The sequence below is a fragment of the Panthera onca genome, chromosome D1 (genome assembly GCF_046562875.1).
Source record: "Panthera onca isolate mPanOnc1 chromosome D1, mPanOnc1 haplotype 2, whole genome shotgun sequence".
Taxonomy (NCBI): Eukaryota; Metazoa; Chordata; class Mammalia; order Carnivora; family Felidae; genus Panthera; species Panthera onca.
The window spans coordinates 75,849,542-75,862,878 of NC_138348.1; the positions used below are offsets into that span (position 1 = coordinate 75,849,542).

The 13,337-nt window shown below is 45.7% G+C and overlaps 1 protein-coding gene across 1 annotated transcript in view; it reads left to right on the plus strand.

The window, feature by feature from the left end:
• Positions 1 to 13,337, plus strand: part of HEPHL1 (hephaestin like 1) — an 82,663-nt gene that overhangs the window by 2,699 nt on the left and 66,627 nt on the right. The window contains exon 2 of the mRNA XM_060605331.3: positions 12,107 to 12,351. Within this exon, the coding sequence (XP_060461314.2) occupies positions 12,107 to 12,351 (245 nt within the window). The remainder of the gene's footprint in view (positions 1 to 12,106; positions 12,352 to 13,337) is intronic.

Sequence of the window (13,337 nt, forward strand, 5' to 3'; positions counted from 1 at the left end):
TTGATCATTTCAGCCAGAAGATGGTGCTTTGAAGAACATACCATAAAGCGTTTGAAAATAATTATGGTGAAAAAGAAAAAAAATAAGGCATGGCTAAGTCATGGTTCGGTATCAGTTTAGAGTGGGGTGGTTTAACAAATGCTGTGGCCCCCCAGGAGAGGACTCTTGCCCTTCAGGCACAGCTGGCTTTCTAGACGTCATGCCGAAGTCCCCAGATATTTCCTTCTCATGGGTAAAGGGGTGGTGTTTGTGCAGGGCGGCTTCCTGATGCTTAAGGGGGAGCCTGGGTTACACAGTGTATACCGGCTTTTATTAGCAATCGTGTCCAGAGGCCACCGGTGTGACAGGTGGCCCAGGGCAAGCCCCTGACAGGGAACACTTGGAGTGGGCTGCTGACTCTTGCTTGAAGAACACAGGACACATGTCATGATTCACATGTGTCACAGCTGCCACAGGTGTCACGTGTGAAGATGCCACAATTGTGGGACATAGGGAGTTCAGTACACGTATTCTATTTTGTGCCATTTCCCCAGAAGCAAGGAGTCATCTTGGATACTGTGACCATGCCTCTCACTCAGCCTCCTGCACTTCTCAGGACAGTCTGCTGTTGAAGATATTCAGATCCAGACAAATGCCTGATATTTAGGGGTCCAGGAGAGCCAGGGGTCTAGGTCCCACTTTGAGTGGAAGGATTCTGACATAGGAATCAGGAGACCTCACTTCCAGTCCTTGCTCTGCCCCCAACTTGCTGTGAAACCTTGAACATCTCACATCATCTCTCTGAACATCAATTTCCCTAATTTGTATAACCAGGTAGTTGAACTATAATCCCTAAAATCACTTGAGAAGCGTAATTGTAAGGAATCAAAAATAATTTTTGAAACCGAATGAGAAACATCTTACTTGGCTCACTGGCTCTAGAAAGATTTTCCCAATGGTGAAAGAGAGAAGATTTGCATACATTCAGTCTAGGAATCAGAGTTGGAGAAGGTCTGAGAGTGCGGATGTGTGACAAATTTTGAAATATTGTATATTTTTATTTCTCTATCTATTTTCCCCCTGTTCTTTAAGAACTATCTTCACTTTTTTATGCAAAAATATTTCCTTGCAACCCTGGCTTATTCTGATCTGTTTCCTTCCTCACCGTTCACGGAGCTTGGTGTCTTTCTTAAGCCTGGGACACAGCGTTTTCTTCTCCCTGCATTGCTGTGTGGGTGTTTGAGGTACGCTGGTCACCTCTGCAGCTGAAAGAAAAGTGCCACGATGGCTCAGAGGAAGGCCTAGAGTATATGTAATAATGCCCCTCACCCACACAGAGCTTTGCTGGTGACAGTGATTTATGGAGGACTGAACACAAGGCTATTCCTGTGGAATCATTAAAGTAAAAACTAACCCCTTTGTCAATTTAGTTATTGGGTTGCTTGATCTTTGATTACGAGGATGGGGAAAATTAGGGGGATAGAATGGTGAGTGCCAAAGTTTCAGTGATGTGAAAAAAGCTTGGAAACCAAAATTAGGCAGCGCCAAGAGCCTAATAAATCCTGATTCATAAGGATAAAATAGGAAATACACTGACATCATTTTTTCCAAGACTCCATAGAAGTCAGATGGTACAATTTCACTTCCCTTCTTGGTACTTCTGCTTAATCATAGAGTTCAGAAATACAACAGAGCACTAATATTTCCTAGAAAGCACAAAATTTAGGAGTTATATTCTATTTAGAAATATTTTATCCAGATGAATATATTTCCCCTGTTCCCCTTTGGGCCTAATGGGGACACCGGGCTCCTTTGATTTGCCTGGGGATGGTGTCAGCATTTGATCCATTCGTGCCCGTCCTGTTCGGGCTCATAAAGCGCTTAATTAAGGTGTACCTGTGCTTCGGTGGTAAAGCCTTGTCTTTAATGGAACCAGAGTGGGGTCACCTTATTTAAAGCTGCAATTCTCACCAAAGACCTCATTAGGCAACCAACACACATGCAGGATTTTTCTTCCCAGTAACGTGGGGGTTTTCATGGGTGCTAACTCACAGGCAGAACCCATCCTTGGCCATGAATGAGGCTGACCACTGCTCAAACCCCATCCAAGTTAGTTAGCATATAGTGCAATAATGATTTCAGGAGCAGATTTCAGTGATTCATCCTCTACATATAACACCCAGGGCTCATCCCAACAAGTGTCCTCCTTAATGCCCCTTACCCATTTAGCCCATCCCTCCACCCACAACCCCTCCAGCAACCCTGAGTTGGTTCTGTATATTGAAGAGTCTCTTATGTTTTGCCCCCTGCCTGTTTTTATATTATTTTTGCTTCCCTTGTGTTCATCTGTTTTGTATCTTAAATTCCATGTGAGTGAAGCCATATGATATTTGTCTCTTTCTGACTGACTGATTTCGCTTAGCATAATACACTTTAGTTCCATCCACGTTGTTGTAAATGGCAAGATTTCATTCTTTTTGATTGCCGAGTAATACTCCATTGTATATAGATACCACATCTTCTTTATCCATTCATCTGTCGATGGACATTTGCGCTCCTTCCATACTTTGGCTATTGTTGATAGTGCTGCTATAAACATTAGAATGCATGTGCCCCTTCGAAACAGCACGCCCGTATCCCTTGGATAAATACCTAGTAGTGCAATTCTGCATCATAGGGTAGTTCCATTTTTAACTTTCTGAGGAACCTCCATACTGTTTTCCAGAGTGGCTGCACCAGTTTGCATTCCCACCAGCAGTGCAAAAGAGATCCTCTTTCTCCACATCCTCGCCAGCATCTGTTGTTGCCTGAGTTATTAATGTTGGTCATCCTGACAGGTGTGAGGTGGTATCTCATTGCGGTTTTGATTTGTATTTCTCTGATGATGAGTGATGTCGAACATTTTTTCATGCGTCTGTTAGCCATCTGGATAACCCGTGATCCTTAGCATGTGACTTGATTCCTTAAGGTAGTTCATGGTCACAGTATGGCTGCTGGAACTCCAGCCTTCATGTCTATGTTCCAGGAAGGAAGAGAGGAAGGGAAAAGGTAAAAAGGGCACAATTCCTGCTGCATTATCCTATTAGCCCTTTAAAGGGCTCTCATGGAAACCCCAGACAGTCAGTTCTATGTACATCTCACTGGATACCCAAAGCCACAAAGGGGGCTCATAAATACAGGCTTTTAGTTTTGTGTTTTTCTTTCTGAGTGAAAGCAGACTTTGATTCTGTTACTTAGAAGGAGGGGAGCATAAACATTGCAAGGCAGCAGGCAGTCCCTGCCAACCTTCCCTTACCCCATTTCTCCCTGTTTCCTTCCCATCCATCACAAACACCCTCTTGGTCCCCCTCTGCCTTTTCCCACCTTCAGATAGGGGGGTTCCAAGGCCTGGTTAGTGGGATTTAAGAGAACTCACAGACAATATAGTTGCTAACCGTCACTGCGCCCTCACTAGGTTCCAGGCATTATCATAAAAGGTTTTTATGCCATGCAGTGGGGTGACCGATGTCCTGTCTCAGGTCAGGGGGACCAGGAGTCCCAGGGTGGGTTTCCCTAGCCAAGTGTAGTCCAGCAGTGGTCTAACAGAGATGCCAAGGCAGCCTGGCTGGCTGGGGAAGTGTGCTCCGGCATCACCTGGCAAGCTTACAGTTCTTGTTTCACCAACAGAGTAAGTATCTGAATCTCTCGTTGCCTCAACATGCTCATCAGTAAAATGGGGATAATGATAGCACTTGCTTTGGGGGTATACGAGTTCCCTGTGGCTGCCGTAACAAATTATCACAAACTAGGCGGCTTAAAACAACAGAAACGTGTTCTATCCTACTTCTGGAGGCAGAAGTCTGAAATAAAGATGTTGGCAGGGACACACTCCCTCTGGAGGCTGACAAGAGAATCCATTTACTGACTTTTCCAGCTTCTGGTAGGAGCTGCTGGTGATCCTTGGTTGTGCCAAGGTGCCATGGTTCCGGCTTCTGCCTCCCTTTTCCTATCACTTTCTCTATGTGTGTCTCATCTTTCTCCTCATCTCAAAATCCTTAACTTGATCATATCTGCAAAGACTCTTTTTCTGAATAAGGGAATCAGGACTGGGACTTGTCTCTGGAAGCCATTATCAGCCCACTCTGGGGAGGAGGGGATCAGGAGGCTCAGATGACATAGGATCTGCGAATGTGCTCAGAAGCGGTGCCTGGCACTGTGGGTCTGCGTGCAAGAAATGCTAGCCATCATGGTAGCTCTCCTATCTTGAGGGGTCTCTGGAGAGCAGGAGTTTTGTGGGAAAGAGACTGAAAACAGTCACGTTTCCCTCTTTCTAATTAGAGCTTTGCCATAACTCCCACCGACTGAGCACCCCCCTCTCCCAGATCCTCTGCAGGGGGCTCCATATCACCTCCTTTTCTCCTCATGATGTCTCTGTCATGATCACCAGTTTTCAGCCAAGGAAACCGGGGTTCAGAGAAGTTGCTTCCCCAAGATCTCACAGCATCAAGTAGGGACGCTGGGATTCAAGTCTCCTCTCTTTTCCCTTTACTGCAGAAATCTGTTTTTAGCCCACTTGTGTGTGTTTTGAGGGGCTTCTGGGGACATGAAGTGGGAGAAGGAAGAACTCAGGACTTGAGTGGTGCCAGGGGAACCAGGGTGAGAGACTGTGTAGAGGAACGCATTGATTGGATGGCTTAAAATACATTAATTAGGGAGGGCGTGGCTGCACCCAAGTGTAAATGCGCATAGTCACCATCATCACCCTTCTTTTGCCAAGTAGCACTTGCCCCAATCTGGTCCTGTTTTCTCAATGTCCCTTCTCAAGCTCAGGCAACAACGTTGCTCGTCCTTCTTGGGATCATCACGGTCTCCCGCACGTTTGCTCTGACCACACCCCCTGCTGCTGCTCTGACCACACCCCCCCCCTTCACCCCATCTCCCCTCCACACACTCACACCTGCAGGGTCTATATGGTGCTGCTGTCAATATAGAAAACTGGGGGTTGCTATTTACTCTCCTATCTACGTTTTGGCTTCCCAGCCAGATGGTAAACCTCTTGAATGCAGAGACTGACATTCACACATCTTTGCCCCAGTTTCTAGTGTAGTGTCCCATTTAAAACGGAGGTTTATGGGGCGCCTGGGTGGCTCAGTCAGTTGAGCGTCCGACTTCAGCCCGGGTCACGATGTCGCGGTCCGTGAGTTCGAGCCCCGCATCGGGCTCTGGGCTGATGGCTCAGAGCCTGGAGCCTGCTTCCGATTCTGTGTCTCCCTCTCTCTCTGCCCCTCCCCCGTTCATGCTCTGTCTCTCTCTGTCTCAAAAATAAACAAAAAACGTTAAAAAAATTAAAAAAAAAATAAAATAAAACAGAGGTTTAACAATTGCTCAGTAGTTGAATGGATGGGGGAAAAATCTGACTGAAAGATCCAGGTTGTCAGGGACAGAGGTGCTGGTGAGGTGCACATATGCTGTGAGCTACCAACTCCTCAGAATCTAACCTGGAAGCCCATCTCTGCACCGGTTAGATGGTTCTCGAAGTCAGGTTCCTTCTCACAGTGGTTAATCTCACCTGCTCCTGGAAGGCGTCTCCCTTCACGGTATTACCTGTGGCCTTGGCAATGTCAATGTTCTACATGCTCATTTTGTCTTTCAAGCAGTTGCTCATGAGAAATTTTCCAGCCCGACTGGATTTTTTCACAGCATAAAATACATACCTCCTCAGTTTGAGTCAAAACGTCAGAATGTTGGTTAGGGATGAGCCTGAGCGGTAGTGATTGCTCAGTCCCTCACAGTAGGGCCATCCTGTGGCTACACTGTAAATCATACAAAGTCCACGAGCACAGACGTTCCAACTAGTGCTCTCTAGCTGTGTCAGAGGCTGCTTTCTGTGGACGGCTTCCTTGAGGTCACCTTCTTTTGTTTCTTGGGCAAGGGTTGCACCTTCCCAGACTCATGCGTGATGGAGCTTCTGTCCCACTATTACGAATGTATAATGCGTTCTTAGCAGCCACTTGCTGCAGAGCCATTAAAAAGACTGATTTCACTGACTTTCATGTCTCCCTATTTTCTCCTCTTTGGCTGGTTCCTATGGTTTCAAACAGTTATTATGTTCTAGTTTCAAATAGCTGCTATGGTTTTTGTTTTGTACTGAGTACTACAGAGACGTGATTTCCCAACTTGTCTGCACATTCAGAACTGCATGGGTTAGAATAGGACAGGTTGCGCCATAGCAACAAACAGCCCCCAGATCTCAGGGGCTTAACCCCACAGAGGCACATTTCTCACCCACTCGGCTTCATACCGGGCCATATGGCTCCAGGACAACTGTCCTCCTGGGACAAGTAATAAGCGGGGCTGCATGGATCTCGAGGCTTCATTATCTTCACTGTAAGCTTTTCCTACAGCAGAGGAAGTGAGGGGGTATTGCAATGGCAATTAAATTCCCTGGCCCAGAAATGACACACGTCACGTCCACTCACAGCCATTTGCCAAAATCGCGTGGCCCCACCTATCTGCAAAGGCTCTTTGCTCTCCCCTTCTGCTGGGAGGAAAGAAGAATCAGAATGGGTAAGCACTGGAAAGTTCCGCCGTAAGAATCGTTCAGTGAACTTAGGAAAAATAAAGGTGCCACGCCAGAAAGTGTGATTCGGTTGCCCTGAAGTGGGGCCTGGGGGCCCGAGTTTTTGGCAAACGTCCCAAATAATTCTGAGACAGCTGATACATGGCTGGACATCGGGGAACTACTGCTTTAGAAAACCTGATCCTGTCTCAGGGTGACTATCGGCTCCCTATGTGGGAAGACTGACACGTCCAGGAATGTGCAAAGCAAGTCAATACATACAAGTCAGTGCTAAAATATGCAGCATATGTAATAGGTACTGTGGGAAGTCAACAAACATTCGCCCTCCTTCCGATATGCTTGCCTCTTGTTTGGGTGGCTCCGCCAGACACTTCGCGCCTGCTCAGGAACTCTTGCTCAGCACGCATTTGCGTGTGTGAGAGCGCGCATGCGTGCCCGCGCAGGCTGGGAGCCAAGAGTAGAGAAGCGGGGAGAATCAGACGTCCGTCTTTCCCTGCAGACCCTGCTGGAGAGACAGGGCCCTCCCTATGAACGACCTTTTTATAGCCTTTTTCCCCAACAGGCTGAGCCTACAGAGGACGCCAGTGATTCCATATCTAATCCTTCCTCTGTCGTTGCCTTCCTGGGTGGTCCAGTGTAAGCTATAAAGCCAGGTAACTCTCCTTCTCTGGGGCCAATTAGCCAGCCTGAGGATGACTCAGTTCTCCCCCGCTTCTTTCTCCTCCTCCTCCTCCTCCTCCTCCTCCTCCTCCTCCTCCTCCTCCTGAACAGCCTATTCAATTAGGACTTGTATTCAGCTGCTGGTTAACAGAAGCCCGAAAAACGCTCAAATGTATTTTTTGGTTTACTCAAGAGAAAGCCAGAGGTTGGCAATCTTCAGGGTCCCAGATGCCTTTGGCTTTTCACTTGCCCTTCTGTAGGGTGTGACCTTCTTCCCCATTCTGTCAAGACGGCTGCCGAAGCTCGTCATCGTATCTTCATTTCAGGCAGGAAAAAGGGGAAGAGCAAACAACTGCGAGGGTCTGCGCCAGAGGAGTCCAGAAGAAGTATCATAGAATGACACATGCATACATCTCATTGGCTAGAACTGTGTCACATGACCATCCAAGCTGCAAGTGAGGCTGGGAAATCTAAGGGCTCCTATCCCCAAAGCCCCAGTGTCAGGCGCCCAGACTTTTTATCCTATTCCCCTGCACAGGGAAATAGGCTTCTGCCTCATGGAACAGAAGAGGGTTGAACGCCTGCTTAGGGGCAGACACACACAGGCTCGGTAGATACACAGAAGACCGAGTGTTTACACACGGGGTTTGTGCCCAAGTTCTCAGTCTCGATGCCTGAGCGAGGACTTGTCAAGCCAGAGAGGTTGGGCAGTGACTGCTTTCCCTCCAACTCAGGCTGCAGGAGCTGTGCTCCCTGCTCAGGGCGCCAGTACCCACCCACCCCCCCCCCAAAGTGGAGGAGAACTCACTTGAAGAACAACACCCCTTGTGGTGGCAGCTATGTTTTCAGAGGGAGAAGCCACATGAGAAGAGAAGTTTGGCTCCTCAGTTGCCTAACAGCCTGGACCCTCTCTTCTAAATAAGATGTGAGCTTGTTTTTTTAATTAAAGTTTTTTTTTTTTTAATTTTTCTAATGTTTATTTATTCTTGAGACAGAGACAGAACGCGAACAGGGGAGGGGCAGAGAGAAAGGGAGACACAGAATCTGAAACAGGCTCCAGGCTTTGAGCTGTCAGCACAGAGCCCGACGTGGGGCTCGAACCCACGAACTGTGAGATCATGACCTGAGCCAAAGTCAGCTGCTCAACCGACTGAGCCACCCAGGCGCTCCGATGTGAGCTTGTTTTTATTATGAAAGTAAATAAAAGGTATAGAGTCAAACACGCCCAAGTACCGAAGAGGGTGAGTAAACTCATTCCTTCCCACTCCTGCCTGTGGCCTCAGCCCATGGCCCAGCGGTTACACTTTTAGGGTTTCCGTGGCTACTTTCCAAATGTTTTCTTTGCATATGTGTAAATGTGCATATTGTTTAAAAAAAACACAGAAATGGGATCATACTTTATGTGCTGATCTGCAATTTGCTTTTTTCATGTTGTATCTTGGAGACTGTGCCATATTGCCCTCTGTAGAACCTCCTCATTCTGTTGTCTGGCCATGTGGTCTGAATATGCCATAGTGTATTTAACCGGTCACCAGTTGAAGAACATTTTGGTCTTTCCAGGCTTTTGCTACCAAAATCACTGTGGTAATACTCCAATCCTTTTGTCAGGATTCCTACCTTGTTAGTCCCATTATTTAGGTGCTGAACCTGGCAGGTTGGGGATAAAGAGCCTTTGCTGTCTCTGGGAAGACTAGTCCCCTGGTCCCTGGCTCCTCAGAGGGGAGCCTAAATCCATGGATTTCCCCTCTGTCCTAGGGACTTCCCACCTACTGACTCCACACTAAGGGCAGGGCAGGGTTGACACATGTGGGTGCCTGGCCAGGCTAGTAATCTGGTGCTCTGGGAAAATAAATAATATTGGGGCTCCTTCAACAGATACTTGCTCAACTCTTATTTGGAGGCAAGGCTGAGTGCCGAGGAGAGAGGAAGGTGGCCTGGTGGTGGCAGTTCATGCCATCCCCTTGGTCACCAGAAGAAGGAACCCACTCTCCAGGTCACTGGAGCAATCCTTCTCGGAAGGGATTTTGGTGACCACCCACTACTACGTGCACCCATCCCCGGGGGGCTCCTTCCTCCCACCTCACAAACCCCATCTGAAGCAGCTGATTCTTTCTGACCATATACAGTACTCACCACCCAGAGAAGTTCTAGAAGTTGCAATTCTCTCCACTTCCAATGTCATTTCCAGTTAATTTTATCCCTCTGGCAATGCCTTCAGCTCTACAGTGATGTGGCAATGCCCTTTAGAGCTGAGGCCTAGCTGCTCCACCCCTTAATTTGGCTTGGCTGAGAACTCTGGGAAGTTCCCTTCTTCCAAGGCCAAGACCAGTCTCTTTAAAAGGGGCTTTATTGGGGTGCCTGGGTGGTTCAGTCGGTTAATCGTCTGACTTCAGCTCAGGTCATGAACTCATGTTTCGTGAGTTCAAGCCCCTTGTCAGACTCTATGCTGACAGCTCAGAGCCTGGAGCCTGCTTCAGATTCTACGCCTCCCTCATTCTCTGTCCCTCCCCTGCTCACACTCTGTCTCTGTCTCTGTCTCTCTCTCTCAAAAGTAAAGATTTTTAAAAATTTTATTAAAAAAACAAAAAGGAGGGCTTTATTGCTGACAGGTGTGATCATGGTCTGTGATCTGGAGTAAGCTGGATGTCCTAGCTGGTTAGAACAAGGAAGTAATGACGCTGTGAGGAAAATGCTATTTATTTATTTATTTACTTATTTGAGTCGGTGGGGTGGGGGCGGGGGAGGAGATGGGCAGAGAGAGAGAGAGAGAGAGAGAGAGAGAGAGAGAGAGAGACAATCCCATGGGGCTCAATCCCATGACCCTAAGATCATGATCTGAACTGAAATCAAGGGTCAGATGCTCAACTGATTGAGCCACCCAGACGCCCCAAGAGATTGCTTTTAATCTGACTGAAAAACCATGCTATGTTCTGTTTAAATGCTTTTGTTTTAAATTTTGTTGTGCTGTAAGGATCTGCTTATACATTACAAAAAAGTAAGATGGCTGTTTGTCAGTAGGTCCTTAGGAGAAAGAAAACAGTCTTTGGAGGACAGGTCAGCAAACCAAATCTCATAAGGTAACAGATTGGATTTCAGAGATATTCACTGGATATTTTCTGGTGTCCACAAACTCTGCCCTGGACCCACCCATTATTGGATAGAATGTATTCTGTATTTTGGCTGCAAAGGGACCTGAGAAACAAACAATGAGGAGCTCATTCCCTCACTATTGCTACTACGAGAGAACAACTCGGTGTATGTTCTGCCAGTAGTGATAGAATTCTGTCATCTGGTTGTAGAGAAGGCCACACCCGAAGACCCCAAAGTATCCCGTTACCTGGCAGTCTGTGTAGAGCAAAGAGAGCAACCAAGTATGCCTCCAACCCCACGTCCACGGTACACATCCCGAGGGGTTCATTCTTCCGCCTGCTTGAACTCAACCTTGACTTTTTCCCCTAAGCAGTCACTACCAATCAATCAGATTTGGTGCACAAGTTAAAACCTATTTGCCATCCCTGGCCTGGAGAATACTCAAAGTCAAGTATGGCCACATACCCTTTTCTGCAAATGTAGTTTGCAAAATTATCCCAGTTTTAATCTGCCAATCTGGGGGCAAATTCAAGGCTTTTCTTTTTCTTTATTCCAAAGCCACTAAGCACCAACGCTTCTTAGGCAATTACTAAGCATTACAATAAAAAAAGGTATTTGAAGGATTTTTGTCTTCAATTAGCTCACAAACCAGAGATGCACGTATCTTACTGTGACACGTTTTTGGCAAGTGTGTGATTCGTGCATGAACAGAGCACTGTGCGTGTCCAGAAGGGGAAAGGAGGAAGAGTTGCAACTGATTCGGAAGGGTGCTTGACAGGTAGAGAGTAGGGAATAGCATCCAGACGCGGGGAAAGAATGTGTGCAAGTCTTGGAATGCTGGAAAGGATACAGTGCATTTTGAGGAGGCTGAACGTGAGGCCTGGCAGAAGTGTGAGGTCAGGGGAGGTAGGCAATGAGGAAATGAGGAAATGAGGCCGGGGAAGAAAGCTGGGCTGGATGTACCAAAGAACACTGCTCCTGCTTTGACTTGAGCCACTGGATCCCTGTCCCCTGCTTGACCCAGACACCCTCTCCTCCATCTACCTACACCCCTATCTGCTGCTCCATGGTGGGCTGGATGCCTGGCTGCTTGACACGCTGATATCTGGCTCCATCATCCTGAAGAGCCTGCAGGGTGGGCAAAGCTACCATTCATACCTGAGACTGCTGGACAGCTTTGTGGTAGGAGCTGCTTAGGAGCTTCGTATCTGAGTCACTGGTATGCAAGCACTGGGTAATCTCTTTGAGGAAATGAGGACGGAACCCTGAAAATATCTTGTGTCTTTGGCTTTTTGATCTATAGTGCTTTCCCCAACCTTAATGAAGCAAACAAATCCATTAGTCAATACTGAGACTCTCAGACCTGGTGTGACTCCATCAACTCAATTGGTACTTAATCACATACTGCTGTATGTCATTACCTAATTTTTCCATTAGGTCATACACTCTTTTGTATCCCTCCATAGCACACAGCAAGGTGCTGGGAACATGGTCAATACATACTTAGTGTTTGTTAAAAGAAAATTGAAGGGGAACGTGTTGAACCCAAAGGGGCAAATGGACAGCGTGATTTTAGAGCATTTTGGTTTAGTTTGGTTGTGAATATTATTTGTGTCTTTTGGCTTGTCACTTAGTCTCTAGCCTCAGTTTCCTCAAAAGTAACTTAAAGATAATCTCACCATCTCTACAGAGTTTAGAGGGTTGTGTCCAACACCATATAAGAAATCATACACTCAAGTACTTTATGAACTGTTAAAATAAGCTATGAGGATTTCTCTTTTAATGTTAATTATAAAATATTTTCTTTCTTATTTTTAGACTTGCAACCTTATTTCTCGAAAGAGGGCCCAACAGGATAGGTAGTCTTTACAAAAAGGCTGTCTATAGACATTACACAGATGAGACCTATTCCACGGAGATCCCGAAACCTTCCTGGCTTGGATTCCTGGGCCCTATCTTGAGGGCTGAAGTGGGTGATGTGATTGTCATTCATTTAAAGAACTTTGCTTCCCGACCATACTCTTTGCATCCGCATGGCGTTTTCTACAACAAAGATTCAGAAGGTAAATATCAATCCTGTATCATTGGTGTCTTGTCTGTATTCCATAAATAAGGGAACTGTCCATTTCAGTTAAAGGGATCTAAGAGACAATGATCACACGTGTTCATTTGTCTTTTCCCGTCTCCTCTCTCCCCATCTCCATCTGTTCCCCCTGATGTAGAAGACTTCAACAACACTATCAACCACCTTGACCTAATGGACATCTATAGAACATCTCATCCACTGACTAAAGAATGCACCTTCACAAGAGCATATGGAACACTCCTCAGGGTAGACGATAGACTTAAAAGAAATCTAAATAAGTTTTAAAGAACTGATAGAATGCAAAGTATATTCTCCGATGGAATTAAATTTGATACAATCAATAAAAGAAATTTTGCAAATTCTTACAAATATTTGGAAATAAACAGTATACTTCTAAATAATCCATAGGTCAAAGAATAAATCACAAGATGGATTGTAAAATATTTTGAAGTGAATAAAAATGGGGATAAACCCTACCAAAATTTATGGTATACAGCTAAAGAAGTATTGAAAAGGAAATTTAGAGATTTAATCACTTATGTCAAGAGAAAAGAAAAGTCTCAAAACAATAACACAAGCTTCCACCTTAAGAAGCTAGAAAAGGAAGAGGAAACAAAACCTAAAGCCAGCAGAAAGAAGGGAATAATAAGGATTGGAGCAGAAATTCATGGAAGAAAAAAAACCGAAAAATAATATAAAATACATTAAGCCAGAAGTTGGTTCCTTGAAAAAGATTAATAAAATTGAGAAAACTTTATCTAGCCTGATGAAGAGAGCACAAATTACCAAAATCAGGAATGAAAGATAGGACATCACTGTGACCTTACAAAAATTAAAAGGATTGTAAAGGAGGATTATAAACAATATAATGGCAAAATATTAGACAACTTAGATAAAATTGACAACTTCCTAGAAAGACAAAATTTACCCCAACTGACTTAAGAATAAATTAAAAATTTGAAC